Source organism: Myotis daubentonii, chromosome X, assembly GCF_963259705.1.
Source record: "Myotis daubentonii chromosome X, mMyoDau2.1, whole genome shotgun sequence".
Classification (NCBI taxonomy): Eukaryota; Metazoa; Chordata; class Mammalia; order Chiroptera; family Vespertilionidae; genus Myotis; species Myotis daubentonii.
Window position 1 is genome coordinate 128,575,556 of NC_081861.1, and position 23,516 is coordinate 128,599,071.

Consider the following 23,516-nt stretch of genomic DNA (forward strand, 5'->3'; position numbering starts at 1 on the left):
CTGAATACACTAGAAAAACTTGAATTGCACACTTTAAATGGTTGAACTATATAGTATATGAATTACATCACAGTAAATGCTGTTAAAAGTAAAATCAAATTGGCTCTCCTCCCCAGACCATTGGTTTTCCCTCATGGTCCATAGCTTCTGCAGCTACCAGCCATAGCAGAAACTTGGCTCATTCATCCTCTAGTCCTCCTCCCAACTTCAACCATTCCAAGTCTTATTTCTATGACTCATTTATTCTGTAATTCCACTCATTCCTTTTAACGGCTGCATATTATTCCTCTCTATGGATGTATTACTTATTTCAGTGCTTTTCAAACTTTTGTTTACATACCCCCAAATTTTGAAAAATTATTAACCTTGTTGCACATGTTTAGTTTGGTATCTAATTTTTTATTGTAAGTTTAAATTGTTATAAAGGATATACTGTCTGGCGTATTATAAACTAGAGGCCCAATGCACGAAAAATGTGCAAGGGGCTTTGCCGGGGTCCAACCCCAGCAGGTCCAGGGGTTCCCAAAGGCGTAGATGGAGTCGGCGAAGAAGGAAGGACACGGAGACAGTGTTCACTTGATCAGCAGCCTAGCCAGGATCTCCAGCCAGGATCTCCAGCTAAGTTCTGGTCTGGATCTCCAGAGAGGTTCTGCTGTTTATTGTCTTGTTACATCCGTATTTATACCAGTTGATTTTAATCCTGTCAATTTCTATTACAAAGGTTAGGGCGTTTCTTATCTCCATTCCAGGGAGTAAAGATTATGTAGCTTAAGCATGATTGTTTGTAGTTAAAGTGATTAACTACCCACCTGGCACTTAGTTAAGGAGTTTCATCCCCTCCCTAACTTCAGGGAAAAATCCCTACTTGGGGAAACAACTTTTCTCGGAGAGGTGACCTTGGTTAAAACACACAGCGCTAAGGGGAGCAAACATATTAAGAACAGTATGCTATATATGCCAGGTCCCTTGAAACATATGCTGTGCAGATGTTTCTTTCCTGCAGCAACTGTGTCAAGCAGCAAGGATGGACCGGCTTCCGGCAGGGCTTGGCCCTCGCAGCCGCAGTGGCTTGCCTTGGCCCTTGCAGCCCTGGCTTTGTCTGGAAGGTTGTTTGGCTGTCTGGTCTAATTAGCATATTACAATTTTATTATTATAGATACTGAGTCTTAAATAAAACTGTTACATCATCTCTTCAGTGGAACCTGCCTACCACAGGAATTTGATCACTAGCATCATCCATTGAAAAAGATGTACAAACATGCTCTTTTAACAGTGACAATTTTTACAACATTCCTTTTTTGCCTTGAATTTGGATTTTATTTTATTTCCCCCATCGACTTTTTTTTTTAAAGTCTTTTACTGATAACCAAATCAAGTTTGACATAAAATGTTAATATTGATTTCTGTGACTATTAGGTGTTAAATATTTCTTCTGGATTGAGTTAACATTACTGTTGATCGAAATAGCATAAATGTATTGCAGATTTTATTAAGTATTGATTAGACACAGACATTTTATTAGAAATGTATTTCCCTTTTTAATTAGTTTATGTGTTCATAGATGAATAATACTTATTGCTACTAGAATAATACAGTTTTCAAGTATCCATTCTAATTCTATTTTTTCTTTTTATAGATATAAGTCCTAAGAAACCTTATTTATTTGATTGTATAGATGGGAATGAAAGGACTTTTATTATAGCAGTACCACTCAGTTCTTTGGACTCACTTTGAATTATAGGTCAGAAAAAATCATTTAGTGATCTATCATCAAAAAGTATTCTGAGTGTTTTTTACTGACAGCTCAGTTTTTCCTCTTTCTGTTTTATTAAACAAAAGCAAAGAATCAGAAACCATCGCATGGTATTTATTACTAGCTGCTAGGGTGGGTTCTTTTTTTCACACTATCACCACTATTTCCAGTTGCCCCTTTTTTGGTGGGGGGTCCCCAGGTAATGCAAAGTAATCAGATTTGGGATGAGAAGGCATATTTTTCTTGTGCAAAGTGGGAGGTAGGACATCAGACTTAATGAGATGTTCAGGCAGGTTAATTCTGGAAAGCAAGCATTGGGAATTTGAAGATCTGGAGATTAATTCCCTCCAAACTAGTTGTACCCGCATACTCCTTGCAAAGTCTTTATGTACCCCTAAGGATATGTATAGCCCCTTTCGATGATTACTGATTTCCTTAACCAAGACTCTGTTGATGACTTCTGGATAGCTTACAGGTTTTCATTATTTTCGGTTAATACCATGGGGGGGATATTGGTGCTTTGGTACCTTGCCATACTGCCCTCATTTCTGCTCTCAGCAGAGGTATGTGAAGAGGCCTGTTTACCTACACCCTCTCGCCAGCACTCCACATCATCAGTCTTTATTTGATAGCAGAAAACAGCTCTCATTTGCCTTTCTTTGATTATTAATGATGTGACTATATTTTTATGTATCTATTGGCCATTTGTATTTCTTCCCTCAATTTCCTTATTTCTATGCTTCCCTGGCATTTCTGTCAAGGGGTTGATTTGTAGGAGCTTCTGATTTACTGAGGTATTCATCTGTCATACATTTGGTGGTATTTATTTGATGTTTGTCAGCTGTTTGTGATGGCTTTTATGTTACAGAACTTGTAAATGTTGATGAATCTGTCAAGTGTCATGCTTATGCTTATAAAAATTCCTTATGGTTTTTTAAAATAACTTTAATGGTTATGTTTATGGTCATAAAATTTAAACAGAAATATTTATTCCATTTAGAATTTATTTTTATGATATGATGTGAGGTCAGGATCTCATTTTTCCCCTGTGAGTAGTCAGTTTTTCTAACACTATTGAATAATTTGTCCTTTCCCCACTGATTGAAAATGCCACCTTTACTGTATGCTATATTCTTATGTATTCCCGGTCTGTTCTTGGACTCTTTGAAACGTCTAACTTATTTCCTTGCCTCATGATTTGCTTATTCTGTTCCTTCACTACTAGCACAGTTGTCCCAAGACACAGGTTGAATTGTATCACTCCTGTGTAAGCACCTTCCAAAGGTTTTGTTCCTATGAAAAAAGAGACTAGACTTGTTAGCCAGGTCCTACCTTAAGCTACCTTTTAACCACATTTCTCCATGGGCCCTCTGCTTTTTGGAGCATAACATATGTTTTCACATATTTGTATCTTTGTGCCTGCTGTTTTCTCTTGGCTAGAAATAACTTCCAGCTCCCACCTTTTTTATTTAAATCCTGATTTCCTTTTAAGATCCACTGTAAAGCCTTACCAAACCCCCTCCCCTCTTTAGCTGTTCTTGCATTTGATCTCTAACTGTTGCTCTTATTAAAAATATTTTTTATTTTAGAGAGGAAGGGCGAGGGAGAGAGACAGAAACATCAATGATGAGAGAGAATCATTGATCAGTTGCCTCCTGCATGCCCCCCACTAGGGATTGAGCCAGCAACCCAGGCGTGTGCCCTGACCGGGAATTGAACTGTGGCCTCCTGGTTCATAAGTCGGTGCTCAACCACTGAGCCAATGCCGGCAGGGCTCTAACTGTTGCCCTTAACTTCCCATTTCTCCATATAGATGGTCAACTCCTTAAGGATAGTGGGCACCTCATTAGTTTCCATATATTCCCCTATTGCATTTCATGTAGTCTATCTTTGGAAAATGCCTGTTGAATGAATCAAATCTAATCATACATGCACACACACAACACATACATACATAACACTCATATAAGCACATCCATCCATAACTCTAAAAAATTAGTGAACAGCAGCCATTGTGTCAGAGGACCCCAAGACCACCCCCAGGTTCACCCTTGGGAGGACGCCGAGGACTCAGCATTTAGTGACACTCGTGACTATGATGTGTTACTGTTGAAGGCTGCACAGCACAGTCAGCAAAGGAAATTGGTACCTGGGCAAAGTCCAGGGGACACCAGATGTAAGTTTCAAGAGCCCGCTCCCAGTAGAGTCACACAGAACTTGCTTAATTCCCCTAGCAACGAGCTGTGAAACCACATGTGAAATGTTGCTAGCCAAGGAAGCTTGGCAGTGACTCAGTGTTCATTGGGCTTATTGGGAGCTGGTCACGTAGGCACCCCCTGCCAGACATACTCGAATTCCAGACTCTCACAAGGAAATCAGGTGTTCAGCATAGACTTTATTATTTGCATAGTTTAGACACTCATCAATGGTGGGAACCTTCCCGAAATCTAAGTTTCCAGATGCCAGCCAATGGCCAACCTTGTAAGCAGGCCTTTCAAAGGATAGCAGTTAGGTATACTATATTAACTGTTTGCTGTACAACCATACTTTTGAAGACGTGAATTTCACAGGTGGTAAATGCCTAAAGAGAGGAGGAAAAGGTCGACATATTAGGAATGGTGAATATGCTAAGTACTTTGATTTCTACTCTTTTCACAGATGAGGTAGATTATGAACTGAGTCATGGAGAGGAGCAGGACATAGAAGGGACTATGGCCAAAGATCCATGTTTGGCAGTAGAATGTAGAGTTGGGTAGAGAGAGGGGTGTACAAACTATAGAGGACCTCAAAAACTGGGTAAAATAGGATGCGATTTGGTAGTAATAGGACATCTTCCTCGACTAAGGAGAAAGTGGTACTTGATGATGGCTTAGTAAGCAGTGGGTAGGCAGGGTTCTAGGGAGGATTTGAGATACAGGAAGACCAACAAGGGGACATTTTCAATGACATAAGTGTCAAGTTATAAAAATCTAGCCGAGGGTGATGCTTGTTTAGCTAGTTCAGCATTCTGCTTAGTTAGGTTTTCAAAAAATTGGAAGAATGGAGGGATTAATCCAAAATGTGGTATAGAAGAAGCTGTGTCAAAGGTGAACATGATTCAGAATAATTGTACATTCTTCTTCTTCTTCTTTTTTTTATTGCTTACAGTATTATAAAGGGTATTACATATGTCTCCTTTTTTCCCCTACCCTTGACAATCCCCTGGCCTCCCCTACCCCCCAGTGTCTTATGTCCATTGGTTATGCTTATATGCATGCATACAAGTCCTTCAGTTGATCTCTTACCCACCCACCCCCCTTCTACCCCCCTAACCTCCCTGGCTGTACATTCTTCTTTGTTAATCCTCACTGAGGATATTTTTTCCACTTTTTTTTTTTTTAGAGAGAGTGGGAGGGAGGGGGAAGAAGAGGAAGAGAGAGAGAAACTTCGATGTGAGACACATTGATTGTTTGTCTCCCGTACATACCTCGACTGGGGCAGGCGATTGAACCTGCAACTCAGGTACATTCCCTTGACCTGGAATCGAACCTGTGACCCTTTGATGCGTGGGCTGACACTAACCACTGAGCAGCACACTGGCACTAGCCAGGGCTAATTGTACATTTTATAAACAAGGTGTTTCAGTTGAAAAAATTTTGAGAATTATTTTAGTTTTCTTTTAAGGTTTTTATATATTATAATTTTGTATATTATATTTGAATAAAGATATAGGATACAATGAAATCTACCTCTATTTAAAGGAATAATGTTGACAAAGTATATATGCATGTATCTTGAATATTTCATTAACAAAAATAGAAGAATAAGAGTTTTCTATCAGTACTGTTTTTGTTTGCAATTAAACATTTGCATACTAATATAAATGCCAAATAATAAACCAACTTTTAAATTTCTTTCAGTTTTAATATTGTAAGATCCTAGTAAAAGGTAAGCATATATGTATTAATATTTTTAATGGCCCATAAAAACATGCCATTCTGCCATTTTTGCTCTTTTATTAGTTGCATGGTCTTATGTCCAGTTCATGGTTGGTAATTTAATATTTTACATAGCATCACAGTATAGAATCTATGGTCATTACCCTTTAATCATAGTCTTACTGTCCTTGTGGATTTCTTTTTCTGTGTTTTTTGAAGACTTACATATATTTATATTGTCGGTAACCATCGAAAAGCAAGAAAGCTTCCCCCCAATAGCTTCCTGTACTGATATCAGCCAAGCTAGAAGAGTTCATATTATTTTAGAATTAGATACCATATGATGACAAAGATAAAATACCAGTTTGAAGTTTTGCATGTGTCAAATCAGGCTCTGTACTTAAAGGAATAAAGTTTAAGAGCCGCTATTTATTTTATTTTATTTTATTTTATTTTGCCAGGGATGTCCCCAATGAAACTCACCCAATGGCAGAATACCATTCCCATCAACTTACTAGTAGCAGTGGGTTGAGTGCCATGTATTTTCTTTGTCCTACTGACATCATTTGATACCCACTTTGATGTGTGCTGTTGTTACTTTGCGTGTTTGGGGTTCCAATATCTACATACCTTTGTGGGGATCTAGGATGCAAGTAGTACTATATAAATTAAACTATTTTATAAATGGCAATGTGAACAAAACTCTAGCTCAGATGTTATACCTGATGCTTCTTTTGAAGTCTGTATTTTCTTTTCTTTCAATAGGAATATGAAACATTGGCACAGCAGTTTAATGGGGAATTGTTGCAAATGGAATCAACACTACAGGACATTTGAGAGCATCTCTGTTAGGTGTTATAATTGACAATAAAGCACTAATACTGTAACTTTCTTGGTAAAAGAACTATTTTTTGTAGTGGAATGCTGCGATTTTTGTACACTTACTTGCTTTTAAAGTAAAGTATTTAATTGAAAAGCTGTATTAACTACAGTTTCTTTTGCAAAAAGTCTCAAAAGGGCATTATTTGTTGAATTTTTCTCTGAGCATGGTTTCATAGGGAACTTAACTGAGTTATATTCAAATGTTTACATGTTGAAAGTTTTGCTTATGTAATAAAAAACAAAAGTATCGGAATTGTATAGTGTCTGAACATGAAAGAACTTTAAACAGTGGCCTTATGGTAGCAAATTTTATACCAGATTTGTTTCCTGCTGATATTTTGACTTATAACTTGAAGTTTTCTTAAGTTGCTGAGGCTTAAGGCCTATATAATTCATACATTTCATATTATGATCTAAGAAGGCGAGAGAAAAGGTGCTTCCAAATATTCTATCAGGTAGTTATGAGTGCACTGAATTTTTAGCAATTGGTTCATTCAGTTTTTTCCATAACTGTTGGCTGTTTTAGGGTTTTAAAATGCTATTGTGGAAAATATGTGAAGATTTTGTAATCTATATTTCACGTTTCTTTCCCTCAGGGCAAGCTTGTGCATATCATATTTTTAAAGGCTTTTAAAAATTTTGACGAAGTCTCATATTTGGAAATTGTACTTTACTACTACAGCATTACACATTTTGCAAGCACATATTACAAACTGTTTATTTTAAGTTCAGTTGTATCGAATATCTACTATGTAAAAGATAGAGTGGATGGGATTATAAATGGTATTTAGGCTTTAATATCTTATTTCTTTATGTTTTGTGTTCTGCTTATTAGTACCTCTACATTCCCAGTTGAAGTTTGTGAAATGTTTATTGCTAACAAAATAAAAAATTGTTGTTCCTTATGCTTGAAGAAGTTACTTGCCAGTTTGCGAGAACATTAATTTAATTTAAATTTATTAAAAAATATTCTTACTGATTTCAGAGAGGAAGGGAGAGGTAGAGAGAGAGAGAAACATCAATGATGAGAGAGAATCAACGATTGGCTGCCTCCTGCATGCCCCCCACTGGGGACAGCCCGAAACCTGGTCATGTGCCCTGACCAGGAATCGAATTGTGACCTCCTGGTTCATAGGTCGACACTCAACTACTGAGCCACACCACCTGGGCATGTATTATTTCTTATAGCTACATGTAAATCTATAATTATCTCAACATAAATTTCAATTAAAAAATCATCCCTGCTCTAGCCAGTTTGGCTCAGTGGATAGAAGCATCGGCCTGCGAACTAAAAGGTCCCAGGTTTGATTCCGGTCAGGGGCACATACCCGGGTTGTGGGCTTGATCCCCAGGTGGGGACTTGCAGGAGGCAGCTGATCCATGATCCTCATGATGTTTCTATCTCTCTCTCCCTCTCCCTTTCTCTCTGAAATCAAGAAAAATATATTTTTAAAAATCATCCCTAATTTTATCACAGTGAAAACTATAAATATTTGGGAATATGCTTTTTTGCTATTGGAAAAAAATTATATTTACATTATAACAATTATGTAGATGCATAATATGGAGCACATTTTCCCCAATAAACCCTATATTTTTCAATAATTTTTTTTTAAAGTCTGGAGATGTTTTCAGATCCAGAAAGGAGAAATAAGGCTGGACCAGAAACTCTCCTTCTCCATTAAATAGCCAACTCAATAAGCAGCAGCCACAAGTTCTGTAGCAACCAAACAAGGAAGATAAGGGGAGAAGATGCTAATGATAAGGTAAGGGGAGAAGATGCTAACGCAACAAAACCTCCCCAATCCCCTTAGAAGCACTGAGTAAAGAAACACAATTGACAACATTTTGGTGAGGACAGGCCCAAGTATGGACACAAGGCCATGTGGAGAGTCATGGAAAGCACTTGGGAAGATGAAGTCTTTGTTACCTTCTCAGGACCTCAGTGCAGCTGGGGGAGATCCCCCAGGAGTAGGCACTTTCCAGGTCAGGTCGCAGTGCCCATCTGTGGATGCCAAAGTCTGAAGGGTAAGGTACACCTTTGACTGGGTCCAGTCAACCCCTGTTCTGGACATTTTGGAAACCAGAAGAGAGGGGCCAGGTTTCTCAAAAGTTCTAGTAAAAGGAATGGTTAGGATCTCTGAGTCCATTAAAATACAAAACTGAGATTTTAAAATTGAGTTATAGTTGTAGAATGGAATGTAAATGTAATCTTGACAAAGAAAAATTCACATACATTGATTAATTGGTACATGGGGGAGGGAAAGTGGAATGAAGACTAAGTGTTATGACAAGTTTTAATGTCTAAGATTGTACTATATGATATAGGAAAAACCCTAGAGACCAACTTTAAGTATATATTATTGATTTCAGAGAAGAAGGGAGAGGGAGAGAGAGGTAGAAACATCAATGATGAGAATCATTGATTGACTGCCTTCGGCACACCCCCTACTGGGGATCCAACCTGCAACCTGGGTATGTGCCCTTGACTGGAATCGAACCCGGGACCCTTCAGTCCATAGGCTGACACTATCTACTGAGCCAGACCAGCTAGGGCCAACTTTAAGTTTTTCACAGTCTTTTTCTTGACCTTTGCATAGTGGTTCTCAAAGTGTAGTCCCGAGCCAGCAGCTTCAGTGTCATCACCACCTGCAAACTTGTTATAAGTGCAGATTCCCAGACCCCATCCCAGCATTGGCCAGTGGGAGTCCCTTTAAGCTGATTGCTATATCCTCACTATGCCCCCATGATTATTTTTAGCACTTCTTACTTTGTGGCATAACAAGGTGCTCCATGCTCATCTTGGGAATTCCCTTTTACACCCTTGAAATGAGTCATTTCTTCAAGGAGCCCTGGTTCCTTTTAGTGGGGAAGGATGTGAGAGACCAAGATTTGAACACTGGTGTCCATTGATACTGGGGTGTCTTTGCAGCTATAACTAGGAAACACACACACACACACACACACACACACATATTTTAGAAATCCTGAGGTCACACTGATACCTCCCATCCGTTCCCAGAGGATCCTTCCTTGCCTTACCCGTTTCTTATTTGTTTGTCCCTTCTTCCACAGTGAGGGCTCTGGCTCCCAACAATATCCGATTATTTACTCACTAGAGGGCCGGTGCATGAAATAGTTGCACAGGTTGGGTCCCTAGGCCTGGCCGGCAATCAGGGCCAATTAGGTTCCCTGCCTCCCTGCCTCTTTCCCTCGCTCCCTCCACCACCACTGGTTGCCTGCCATGTTCTGCGCCACCCCCTGGTGGTCAGCACATGTCATAGCAAGTGATCAAACTCTGAGGGGACACTTTGCGTCTTAGCCTTTTATATATATAGACGAGGGCCCGGTGCACGAAATTCGTGCACTGGGTGTGTGTGTGTGGGGGGAGTGTCCCTCAGCCCAGCCTGCCCTCTCTCTCATACTGGGAGCCCTCAGGCGTTGACCCCCATCACCCTCCAATCACAGGATCGGCCCCTTGCCCAGGCCTGACGCCTCTGGCTGAGGCGTCCGGCCCGGGCAGCGGGGACCTGCAGCTGCAGCGGCCCCACGATCGTGGGCTTCGCTTTAGGCCCAGGCAAGGGACCCCTAGCTCCTGGGACTGCCAGCTTTGACCGTGCCCCACTCCCATCGCTAGCTCCACCCCTACTTCCTGCTATCACTGGCCAGGGCGGAAAAGGCGCCTGATTCTCCGCCTTTGCCCTGCCCCCCAGCTCTTAGCTCCCCCCTGGGTTTCCGATCACTGTCAGTGGCAGGGGGCTTCTTCCTGCTTTCCCTTTCGCCTCCCTGCATTGTGCCTACATATGCAAATTAACCGCCATCTTGTTGGCAGTTAACTGCCAATCTTAGTTGGCAGTTAACTGCCAATCTTAGTTGGCAGTTAACTGCCAATCATAGTTGGCAGTTAATTTGCATATAGCCCTGATTAGCCAATGAAAAGGGTAGCTCGTACACCAATTACCATTTTTCTCTTTTATTAGTGTTGATTTGCTCAATGCCACAGCACATGTGAAATAGTTTCAGAGTTGCTTTCCTCATACCACTACAGTAAACAAACCTATTAAAAACTAGAGGCCCAGTGCATGAAATTCTGCACTGGGGGGGGGCATCCCTCAGCCCAGCTTGCGCCCTCTCACAATCCGGGACCCCTCGCTCCTTACCACCCGCCTGCTCACTGCTCCTTACCACTTGGCTCGCTGCTTCTTAGCACTGCCTCAGAGGTGGGAGAGGCTCCCGCCACTGCCACTGTGCTCGCCAGCCATTAGCCCAGTTTCTGGCTGAGCTACCACCAGGGGGAAGCTCCTGCATTGAGTGTCTGCCCCCTGGTGATCATTGCTCATCATAGTTACTGGTCATCTGGTCAATTTGCATATTACCCTTTTATTATATAGGAGAATAGTTCAGGACTTGTTTGCAGTTCTCTGACTCCCTCCCAAAGACAGAAGGTATATAGATAAGTACTGTGTTCATACACTACTTGGATTATTCTCCCTACTCCCAACCCCCCATAATGTGCTTCCATTGTTCATTTGAAATATTTTTTTTTTCAGTTTGCTTTTAGTTTTAGCTTGTTTCTCTTTCCCATCGTTATTGATTTGATTTTTTTAAGAATTATTGATCTGAGAGAGATTTGTTCCACCTATTTATTCATTCATCGGTTGATTCTTGTATGTGTCCTGACTGAAGATCAAACCTGCAACTTTGGCATATTGAGATGATGCTCTAACCAAGTGAGCTACCCAGCCAGGGCTTGATTTGATTTTTGAATATGTAGAACATTCACATACTTCCACAAATCAAAACTATACAGAAAGATATGCTTAGACAAGTGTCACTCCCTTCCTCCCATATCCATTCAACACCATTCCCTCCCATTCCTTGTAGGTGACCAACTTCTGGCTTCACCTGCCAGTGTGTCTTTCAGTAAAGACAAACAGGTATATGTATGTTGTTTTTTTGCTGGAAAAAACTTTATTTCCATTTGGTCCAATGCATGGGAGATGGGAGAGGGCTTCAGGGTGGTTAAAAGAATGGCTAGTAGTTTCGGGGAAAGGCTCAGGCAAAAGCTAGACCCCAGGGGAATGCAGAGGATCCCCTCAGAGGCCTCTGGGCTCCACAGGCTCCTAGTTGTGCTGGAGGGTGAACCTTTGGAAGAAGAGATCCTCTCCCAGCCCAGCCTGGGGGCTGCGGCCTGCGGAGGTGAGTCAGGTGTGGCCCAGCTTCTTGATGAGTTTCACCTGCTCACCCCGGAAGCGGTTCTCCCGGGAGTCCCGCAGCTGAGGGTCTGCAGCTCCAGGAGGGCCTGGCTCAGGTTCCTCTCCCAGGCCAGGGCGGCTTCCATGGCGGCCTGAGTTTCACCCACTCACTGTGGGGAGGCTTCAGCACGACCTGGAGAGAATGCGGCCACCTCGCTGGTTTTGCATCTTTAAGGGATGCTTAGCGCCCTCGCACTTCTTCTGTGCCAACTCCTGGAAGAAGTGGACTCCACCCTCCAGAACCACATTGTCGGGTGGAAACAGGAGCCCAGAGAGAGGTGGGTGTGTGGGGCCCACAGATGCAGGTTGGCCCGGCGGGTGACCGCAGTCTCCACCTCCGTGGAATAATTCTGACCAATGTGGGAGCTCATGGCTGTTCGGCAAAAGGAGTTAAGATTGAAAAAAAAACCTGGTGTGTTTGTGGGTCCCGGAGGTGGTTCTGAATGTGGTGTCTAGATAAGATACTGGAGAGTGGCCAGAGGCTGGAAGAAGGGGCATCCCTGGGTCTGTTCTGTCCAAACACTGTTGAAGCAGAGAGACCTGGGACCACCCAGGGCACTATTTACGTATGTTTTCTTATCTTCCCTTTTGCCTTACACAGAAGGTTACATCTTCTATATATTTTTTGCACTTTGCTCTTTTCAATTGGATCCTGGGAATTGCTCCATATCAGATTGTGAGATTGTGCTCATTCTTTTTTACAGCTGCATAGTACTCCACTTATAGCTATGCCACTATTTTACCACATTCTTATATTTAGACACTCAGATAGATTCTGACATTTTGCAACTTAAATAATACTGTAATAAAAACCATGTGCATATTTATTTTCATCTTGTTGGAGGTGAGTCTTTAGGATAAATTCTAAGAAATGAGGTTGTGCCCTAGCTGGTTTGGCTCAGTGGATCGAGTGTCGGCCTGCAGACTGAAGGGTCCTGGATTTGATTCTGGTCAAGGGCACATGCCCAGGTTGTGGGTTCTATCCCCAGTGGGGGGCATGCAGGAGGCAGCCGATCAATGATTCTCATTGATGTTTTTCTCTCTTCCTTCCTCTCTGAAATCAATAAAAATATTTTTTAAAAGAAACAAATGAGATCGCCAGACTAATGGATAAACTCTATCTGGAATATTCTTAGATATTGCCAACTCTTCCACAGGAGTTGTACCAGTTTGCATTTTTTCCAGCAGTGCAGGAGCCTGTTTGTTTTGTAGCCTGGCTGGAGGAGTGTATTGACAAGCTTTTAAATTTTTGCCAATTTGATCTGTGAAAAATGGTATCGCAAAGTTTTGTTTTTTGTTTGCTTTGTTAATCCTCACTCAAGGATATTTTTCCATTGATTTTTAGGGAGAGTGGAAGAGAGAGGGTAAGACAGAGAGAAACATAGATGTGAGAGAAACACATTGATTGGTTGCCTCCAACCAGAACCAGGACCCAAGGAGCCTGCAACCAAGGTATGTGCCCTTGACCGGAATCAAACCCGGTACCCTTTGGTCCGCAGGCCGATGCTCTATACACTGAGCAAAACTGGCTAGGGATCAATGTTTTTTTTTTTTAAAAAAAATATATATATATATTTTATTTCAGAGAGAAAGGAAGAGGGAGAGAGAGAGAGAAGCATCGATGATGAGACAGAATCACTAATTGGCTGCCTCCTGTATGCCCCACATTGGAGATCCAGCCCACAACCTGGGTGTATACCCTGACCAGAAATTGAACCATGACCTCCTGGTTCATAGGTTAACACTCAACCACTGAGCCATGCCACCCAGGCTCAATGTTGTTTTAATTTGCATTTTCACCAGAGATATTGTAAGTTTAAAAAACTTACAATAGAAAAAGTCTTGGTGACAGGTGTGATTGTCAGTTACTGAAATACATTTTATAGATGCTCAACTTGGTTTTCTCTAGAAAACTCTGTCAGTAGTTTTCATCCTAGAAAAGGTTTAGCACACATCTCACCAAAATGGACCGGGATGACTTCTGAGCCCTTCTACCTGGGGTTTTTGTTTTTGTTTTTGTCTCCTGCAATTTGGTCTCTTCCTATTGATGTTTTAACTGGTAAGGACTCTTCTGAAGCTTTCTTGCCCCACCTAATGGTCAAGGAAGGAAATTGAGCTGCCTTTTTCAAATTCTGCCTGGAAACCAGTTGAGATTCTGCGCCCACCAGGATATTCTGCCTCACAGACCTTAACACAAACCAAGATTCTAAAGAGAAAAAGATATGGAGATTTATAGCCATGGATTCAACATACTTATAGAGCATGTAGAGCCAGACCATGTTTTAGAGAGTGTTAATTTATAAGGGTGGCTGACATCTTTTCTTAGCTGTACTAATTGCTACATGTGTACTCTTTGGTGACAGCTGTTGCTATAGTTAGTCTCTAGGGCCTCAGATGCTCATTTTTAAAAGTTATTTATTTTTTCCAAAATGGAAATAACTTTTTTTTTTTTTTTGGTTATAAGGGTAATGCACACCAGCCGCTGGTGTTTCTCAATGGTTTGAGCATTGACCTATGAACCAGAAGGTCATGCTTCTATTCCCAATCAGGGCACAAGCCCAAGTTGCAGGCTCAATCCCCAGTAGGGGGCGTGCAGGAAGCAGCTGATGAATGATTCTTTCTCATCAATGATGTTTCTACCTCTCTTCCTCTCAGAAATCAATAAAAAAGAGTTATGTGTACCTGATCATGGAGGAAATCCTAGAAATTATGGAAAGCATAAAGAAGAAAATTGCCTGTACTTTTAACACTCAAGGGTAACCATAGTTCTAGGTTCTGGCACATACTAGTATATACCCACTGTGCACATGCACACACACATTTTTCTACTCTGTCTCTATATATGTACACACATACATACGTATGTATATAAAATGCTCACGTATTTATATATAGCACACACACATTTTTTTAGAGAGGGGGAGAGAGAGAGGGAGAGAGAGAGAGAGAGAGAGAGAGAGAGAGAGAGAGAGACAGACACTGATGTGAGGGAGAAACATTGGTTGCCTCCTATACAGACCCCGAATGGAAATGGGACCCAAAACCTTTTGGTGTATGGGATGATACTCCAACCAACTGAGCCACCTGGCCAGGGCCACACACTTCGTTTTTTAAAACAAAAATTGATAGTAGTGAACTTACCATTTTGTATTTTGTTTTTGTTATTAACATACAGTGAACATCTTTTTCCACTCACCATAAAGCTCTATGGCATAATGGTTAATTGCTACTTAGTAGTTTTTTATAGCTATATCTTAAGCCTTTTTATCATGGACATGTAGTTGTTTATAATTTTTAGCATTAACAATGTCGATGAACACCAATTTTTGTACACATGACTAATTCCATTTGGGTCAAAAGGGCATGTTTTAAAAAAAAGATTTCTATTAAAGCAATACAGATACATGAGGGTAAGCTGAATAATGCCACACCACCAAAGAAGTCCACATCCTAATCCCTGAAACCTGTGACTATGTTACCTTACCTGGTCAAAGGAATTTTGCAGGTGTGATTACGTTAAGGGTCTTAAGATGGGGAGATTACCTGGATTATCTGGATGGGCCCAGTGCAATCACCCTGATTGGGAAAACGGGGAGACAAGAGAGTCACAGAAGGAGATATGACTGTGGAAGCAGAGTTCAGAGTGATGTGATTGCTGACTGGAAAAGGACCAGGAGCCCAGAATGCCAGCAGCCTCCAGAAGCTGGAAAAGGCAAGGAACGGATTCTACCCTAGGCCTCTGGAGGGAGTTCAGCCTTGCAAACATCTTGATTTTGGCCCAGTCCTTCAGATTTCTGACCTCCAGAACTGTGTGACAATAAATCTCTATTATTTTAAGCCACTGCCTGTGGTCATTTGTTACAGCGGCAATAGGAAACTGATAGACACATAACAATTTAAACAAGTAAGGCTTATCTCCCTATGCAGTGGTCCCTGCTCTACACCTTTGAATTTCAGTTCCACTCCCCAGGAGAGCCACTTTCAATTCTTATACCTCTTACTTCTGGATTTTACCTCCATATATCAAAAATAATCTGCCTATACAGCTATTTCTTGATTTACTAATTGTAGGCACTATCTATTGAGCTCTTAAAATAGATGAGGATTTAGCTCTCCTCTCCTGTATTACTCTTCCAAACTTCCAACCCCAATGTCTCCCAATATATGATTGTCATATTTTTAATCATTATTAATTGCTTTACATTATAAAACCACACAAATATTGTTTTTAATGGACCACATAGGTTATACTACAGACTGTTTCCTTTTCTACAAGTTATTGTTTTTCATAATGTTAATAACTTCCCTGATTTTCTTATTGGCTTAGTATTTTTTTAATTTTTCTTTTTAATCAGGAATTGAACCAAAAACCCAGGTATGTGCTCTGACTGGGAATCAAACCTGCAACCCTTCGGTGTTCAGGACAGTGCTCCAACCAACTGAGCTACACTGACCAGGGCTTATTTGCTTAGTTTTAAGGCACTCATTCGAATCCTTTGAATTCGTTCCCTAGTGCTGCTATAAGGCCAGAAGTGCAAAATGGGTCTTACTGGGCTAAAATCAAGGTGTTGGTAGGGCTTCCTTCTGGAAGCTCTAGTGGAGAATCCATCTCCTTGTCTTTTACAGCTTTGAGAAGTTGCCTGCATTCCTTGGTTCATGGTCCCTTCCGTGTTCCAACCAGTAATGGCTGGTCATGTCTTTGTCATGCATCACTCTGACACTCACTCGTTTTCTGCCTATTCCATATTTAAGGACCTTTGTGATTACAGACCTACCTGGATAACCCAGGATAATCTCCCCATCCTAAATTTGGCTGATTAGCAACCTTAATTCTATCTGCAGCCTCAATCCCACAATTCCCTCTAACCTAGCATATTCACAGGTTCTGGGGATTAGGGCCTGAGTGGGTATCTTTTGGCAGGGGGAGGGGGATTATTCTGCCTACCACATCCTCCACCAAATCTGCCAAAGCTTATCCATAACATGGTCCACATACTCAATTAAATGACACCTCCCTCCCAGAGCTCTCCAATGCTCTTCAAGCTGAACTGATCACCCTCTGGTTCTGCTACACAGAGGCGTCCAGGGATTTTTCTCCCACTGCTCTTTTTCATGGCATCCTTTGTTTCCTGAGTCTCATGTCTTCCACTTTCTTAGTGTACTCCTTTCTTTTGCTGAAGGACATTCTCCTGACGTTTTTGAAGAAAGTACATGAAACGTATGCAGTTAGAGACCTTCTATGTTTGAAAATGTCATTCTTCCAGCTTCATATTTGATTGATGGTTTCGTTGAGGGTAGAATTTTAGGTTGAGGATCATTTTCAGAATTTTGAAGGTATCGCTCCATTATCTTTCAATTTCTAGATACCTTATTGAGAAGTCTGATACTGTTCTGAGTCCCAATCCTGTGTTATGCATTTTGCTTGTTATCTGGAAGCTTTTAGGACTTATTGCTAGTATTATGAAGTCCATGATATGCCTTGTTGTGAGTTTTTTCTTTTCATTCATTGTCCTGGACACTTGGTGGGACCTTTCCATGTGGAGACAATTGTCCTTCAGTTTAGGGACATTTTCATGTACTATTAATTTGATAATTATTTATTTTTTCTGGACTGCCTATAAATTGAATATTAGACCTTCTGGAATGATTCTCTATATTTGCTATCCTTTCTGTTTCTCACCTCATTATCTTTTACCTCCTGGGAGATTTCTCTGACTTTATATGATAACTCTTTTCTTTAGTTCTTAAAATTTTGGCTATGATATTTCAAATTTCCAAGATCCTCCTTGTCTTTTGATTATAACAACTTTGCCTCCTCTTCCTCGTCCCTTCCCCTTTTTCTATTTTTTAAAAATATTTTATTAACTTTTAGAGAGAGAGGCTTAGTTTTCTTTTCTTTTTTTATCTTATTGGTTGCTTCCCATATGCCCCAACCAGGGATTGAACCCACAACCTAGGTATGTACCCTAACTGGGAATCGAACCTGCAACATTTTGGTATACAGGATGATGCTCGAACTAACTGAGCCACACAGCCAGGGCAGATTTAACTAACCTTTTTCCTTCTGTATTAGGGTGCTAAGAAAAAGTCTAGTCCCTATCTGGTGGGCTGGTAGTTTTGTCTACTGTTAGAAGAGACTGATGCATATGTAAATCTTCAGACAATTTAATTATGAACACATGGCAAAGTTTCCTTTTAAGATTCACTCTTGGTCAGGATGTTTTCTGGAAAGTGAATGGTTAGATGATCATCATTAGACCTGACACAGGAAAAAGAATGTCAGGCTGAAGCTCATTAGATTTCTGACCTGAGGTCAGCAGAGAGGGTAGGTAGGCGAGAAGGGAGCTGATTTCCCTGAAAAGAGCTAAATCTCAGAGAAATAAATATTAAATAATTCCTTAAGCAGTTTTATCAGGAATTCTCATTTTCCCCCAGAAGTTTATGAAATACATTCTCAAACAGTTCTGTTCCAGACAGGTTTAATATTTCACAATAGAATTTATGAGAAAAAGAAAAGGCGATTTGGGAATTCTCCAAGAAAAAAACTTGTCCCTCCCCAAGGTTCTCAGTTTCCACCATGAGAGCACTAAGGAGCAGTTACCAGCTCAAAAAAAATTACAATTATAGTATGTAGAAATCATCATACATTTAAAAACTGTCTGGAGGAAAATTCCACCAGACGTTAACAGTGATTATCAGTTATCTCTTCGGTAATTAATGATTGTGAGATTATGGAAGATTTTCACCTATACTGTATCTTTGTTGTTGTTGTTGTTAATCCTCACCTGAGGATATTTTTCCATTAATTTTTAGAGAGTGCAGATGGGAGGGGGAGAGACAGAAACATCGATGTGAGATGATTGGTTGCTTCCTGCCTGTGCCCTGACCAGGGCCTGCAATCGAAGTATGTGCCCTTGACCAGAATCGAACCCGGGACCCTTCAGTCTCAGGGCTGACGCTGTATCCACTGAGCCAAACCGTCTAGGGTTCTATACTGTATCTTTAATGTTTTATTAATTAACAAGTGAGCAGATATTACTTTTGTAATGATAATAAACACCAAATTGGCTTTACCAGCTCAGGGATGAGTGTCTCTCCCTCCAGCCCTTTTTCATTACTGAGGATCGCCCAGGTCATCAGATAATCAAAGCCATCATCTGGGCTCTGGGACGCTGGGGTAAAGCGGCAGATCTCACACTGGCTGCATCAGAGTCCTGCAGAGGGCAGGTTCAGACGCCAGACACTGAGGCCCACCCCCAAAGTTCCTGATTCAGGAGGTCTGGGGTGGGGTCCACAATGTGCATTGGTAACAAGTACCTATGGGCTGCTGCACACTTTAAGAACCCATGGCCCTGGCTGGGTAGCTCAATTGGTTAAAGCAATGTCCCAATATGCCAGGGCTCTGAGTTCACTCCCTGATCAGGGCACATACAAGAATCAAGCAAAGAATGAATAAATAAATGGAACAACAAATTGATGTTTCTCTCTCTCAAATTGATAAAAGAAAGAAAAAGAAAGAGAGAGAGAGAGAGAGAGAGAGAGAGAGAGAGAGAAGAAAGGAAGGAAGGAAGGAAGGAAGGAAGGAAGGAAGGAAGGAAGGAAGGAAGGAAGGGAGGAAGGGAAGAAAGAGAAAGAACTGCTGTGGTCTAGGAAACTTCAACGAAGGAATTGAAGCCAAACAAGGATGAACTTCACTTGCCACTTTTGCCTCTGGCTGGCCTGTAGTTATTTCTGAGGAAGGCAACTTGATCTGACTGGCTCTATTTAATAAGTTGTGCTAGAAAAGAGATGCATCCGATCTTATTAAACGAGAGCCTGGTTCAGAGACTTTTCGATGAAGTCCCGTGGCCTCTGGTGTTCTGAGGACCCATCAGGGTTGGCTTTGTGCACTGGGGCTTTCACCACCTGGGGTGGCTGTGGCCCATCACCCTCAGCCCTGGCCACCTGATGTGGTTTCTCTGAACCCTGAAGAAGTGACTTTGAGCAGGATTGGGTAGCAATTATTGCAATACTCATGTCCTGTTTGGGAAGCAGGGTGGGGCTGTTATTGGAGTAGGCAAAATACAGGGAAAACCTTCCCCACATGTCCCATATAATCCAGCAATCACAAATGTATTCACACTCTTTTTTATTGTGAAATATACATAACATTTACTATTGTAACCTTTAAGTGCACAGTTCAGTAGTATTACATTCACATTGTTCCATCTATCTCCAGAATATTTTCATCTTCCCAAACTGAAACTCTGTACCCATCATCCTCTTTTAAAATACATAACTGCCTTTGTTGAGATAATAATTAACATGCCATACAGTCCACCCATTTACAAGTATATAATCCAATGGTTTTTTAAAATATATTCATGGTTATGCAACTATCTTCATGAATTTTAAATTTTAAAACATGTTTGTCACCTAAAAGGAAACCTGTTTCCATTAGCAGTCACTCCCCAGTTCCCCAAGCCCATGGTCTACTTTCTGTGTCTATAGATTTGCCTGTTCTGGACATTTCCTATAAACCAAATCATATGATGTGTGTCCTTTTATGTCTAGCTTCTTTAACTTAGCACCATGATTTCAAGGATCAGCTATGTTATAGCTTGGATCACTACTCCACTCCCTTTTGTATTCACTCTTAATGAGATTTAAATCTGAATTCATTATCTCCTCTCTACACCCAACGACTTCTTTCTCCACTTGATTGATCTCTCCATCTCCTTCGTTCTCCACTTGATTGATCTCTCCATCTCCTAAGCTTCCAAACAAAATGCTTCTTTCAAACCCTCCTTCTTCGTTCCCTACCTTCTCCCCAAATCCACTGCCTCACCAGATCTTTCAAATGTAGTTCAGAAATGACTCTAGAATGTGACCTCTCCTCTTTGCCAGGGTCAATGCCATCATATTTCTTGCCTTTAAGATCTCCAGTCTGTCCATGTTCTCCCACTTTGAGGCTCTCCCTCCTCCAGTCTCGCTTCCGAATGTAGCTAGAGCTACCTTCCTCAAATCAGGCTGCTCAGAAACCTGTGCTCCTACCCATTGCCTACAGGGTCTTGGTCACACTGGGCCTGGCACAGAGACCACAGAATCAGACATTTGGCCACACTCCTGCCCCTTTAACACAAGGCCCCCTTGTTATATCATCTGTTCTCTGGACTCTGAACATTTTTAAAAAATATATCTTATTAATTTTTTACAGAGAGGAAGGAAGAGGGATAGAGAGTTAGAAACATCGATGAGAGAGAAACATCGATCAGCTGACTCCTGCACACCCCCTACTGGGGATGTGCCCACAACCAAGGTACTTGCCCTTGACCAGAATCAAACCTGGGACCCTTCAGTCCGCAGGCCAACGCTCTATCCACTGAGGCAAACTGGGTAGGGCTCTGAGCATTTTCACTTGTTCCTCCCTCTGTCTGGAATGCTAGCATACATCTGTACATTCTGGAAACCCAGCTCCAATGGAATGCCCAGTGTGTGATGGGGCCACTGAGCTTACTTTCTCCTGAAAGGTCAGGGAAAAAGAGAAATCACTTTTGCAAGGCAATTCCTACTTTTATTTGTTGATTGATTTTTAGAGAGAGAGAGAGAGAGAGAGTAGAGAGAGAGAAACATTGATATGTTGTTCCACTTATTTATACATTCTTGGATGTGCCCTGACTGGGGATAGATTTACAAGCTTGGGTATCAGGACGACACTCTAACCAACTGAGCTACCTGGCCAGGGCATTAATTCCTACTTTTAAATCTTCATTACTGTTAAGATCAAATGCCCCATATCATTAATCAGCCCTCTCTCTCTCTCTCTCTCTCTCTCTCTCTCTCTCTCTCTCTCTCGTTTTGTTAATAGTCACTGGAGGATATTTTTTTCCATTGATTTTTAGAGAGAGTGGAAGGGAGGTGGAGAGACAGAGAGAGAAACCTTGATGTGAGAGAGACACATTAACTGGTTTCCTCCCACATGCACCCCAACCCAGGGCTGGGGATCCAGCCTACAACCAAGGTACATGCCCTTGACCAGAATTGAACCTGGGATCCTTCAGTCCACAGGCTGACGCTCTAACCACTGAGCAACTGGCTAGGGCAGTCTGCTCTCATTTTTAAAAATTGGCCTATGGGGATAGTTTATTCCTATGTTAAACACCAATTATTCTATGTAAAGTTGTTAATATTTATTATAATGCATATTTCACACATGATCTTAAATTACTGGCCAATGCTTTTTTGGAATGTGATTTTGCTCATTTTTTTAATTGTGAAGATGTCCTTCCTTACACATGACCCCTTGTAATTTTGAGGGGGGGAGTGGGCCAGTTAGAGAGGGTAGAAAACAATAGAAACCATATTTCTTGTTAATCTCCTACAACTCTTTTCCCAATTTACTAGTTTTTAGATAAAGAATTGCTGTGAAAGAGGATGGAAAAATGTCCTTGGCAAGTTAGTCCATAAACTGGGGCTCTTCTTGTTTGTTTTTGATATAAGTTCCTGTGACTGATCAACTTTGAAATCGATTATCCAGGCACTCTTTGGATTTTTAAACAAGGACATCCTATTCCACTTTTTATAGCCTTGTGGGACAGCATATTTCACCTTCTAATTTTTTCCTTTACAAAGCAAGCTTTTCCTACAAACCTTGGAAGGATAATCATAGTTTAGTTGTCTTATAAAATGATCTACTTCTCTGATTTGATTCGTTTTCATCTCTATAGAGTTGGTAAAACCAGCTTTCTTGGATTTGTTGCAAAGTATTCACTGAAAAGGATAAAGCAGGGAGTGAATGGGTCATTCCAAGAGTGGTTGTGAAGCCAGGTCAAATATAATAGAGCAAAATGTTATTTCTACAGCTTTTGTTGTGTTTCAAACAAGTTATCTTTAGCTCAGTGTATACAATGCAAAGGAAGAAGGGAAAAGCTTGTGTCAAAACTGTGAGCACGGAGCCTTGATCGCTTGCTGCCTGTCAGGGCTTCTCCTTAAACTTGCAACTACTAATTTGAGAATTTGAGGTGGATTGTGCCTGCATCAATTATCACTGTGGTGTCCTAATGGTGATTTTCTCTTTCCCTCATTTTTTCTACATTTATTCATTGAAATCCCTCTGCAAGGAAGACTTGCCCCCCCCCCCTCTGACTTATTTAGTCAGCTACTTACTTATATCCATACTAGAGGCCTAGTGCACAAAATTTGTGCACGGGTAGGGTCCCTAGGCCTGGCCAGTGATCAGGGCTGATCAAGTTCCCTGTCTCCTCACTTCCCAGCCTCCTCTTTCTCTCGCTTGCTCAACACCCCACCCTGTCCCCACTGGTCACCTGCCATGTTCTGCGCCGCCCCCTGGTGGTCAGCGCCCATCATAGCAAGCCATCAAAATCCTGGTCTCCTGATCAAACTCTTGAGGGGACACTTTGCCTATTAGCCATATATATATATATATGGACTTAAAAGATATGACTTTCATTCTGTGGGTTACAATTCAATAGATTACATATTTTTTTATCCTCACCTGGGGATAGGTTTTTCATTGATTTTTAGAGGGAGGAGAAGGGAGATAGGGACGGAGGGGGTCAGAGAGAGAGAGAAACATCAATGTGAGAAACATCCATCAGTTGCCTCCTGCACGTGCTCCAACCGGGTTTTGAACTCACAACCCAGGTATGTGCCCTGACTGGGAATCAAACCCAACACCTTTTGATGTATGGGATGACGCTCCAACCAACT

General features: G+C 41.3%; 1 protein-coding gene across 2 annotated transcripts in view; it reads left to right on the forward strand.

Moving 5' to 3' along the window:
• Window positions 1-7,469, forward strand: part of BCLAF3 (BCLAF1 and THRAP3 family member 3) — a 60,530-nt gene extending 53,061 nt beyond the window's left edge. For both annotated transcript variants that reach the window (XM_059678556.1, XM_059678558.1), the window contains one exon: window positions 5,653-7,469. In XM_059678556.1, coding sequence (XP_059534539.1) covers window positions 5,653-5,658 — 6 coding nt within the window. In that variant the 3' untranslated portion in view covers window positions 5,659-7,469. The remainder of the gene's footprint in view (window positions 1-5,652) is intronic.
• Window positions 7,470-23,516: the final 16,047 nt, after the last annotated feature.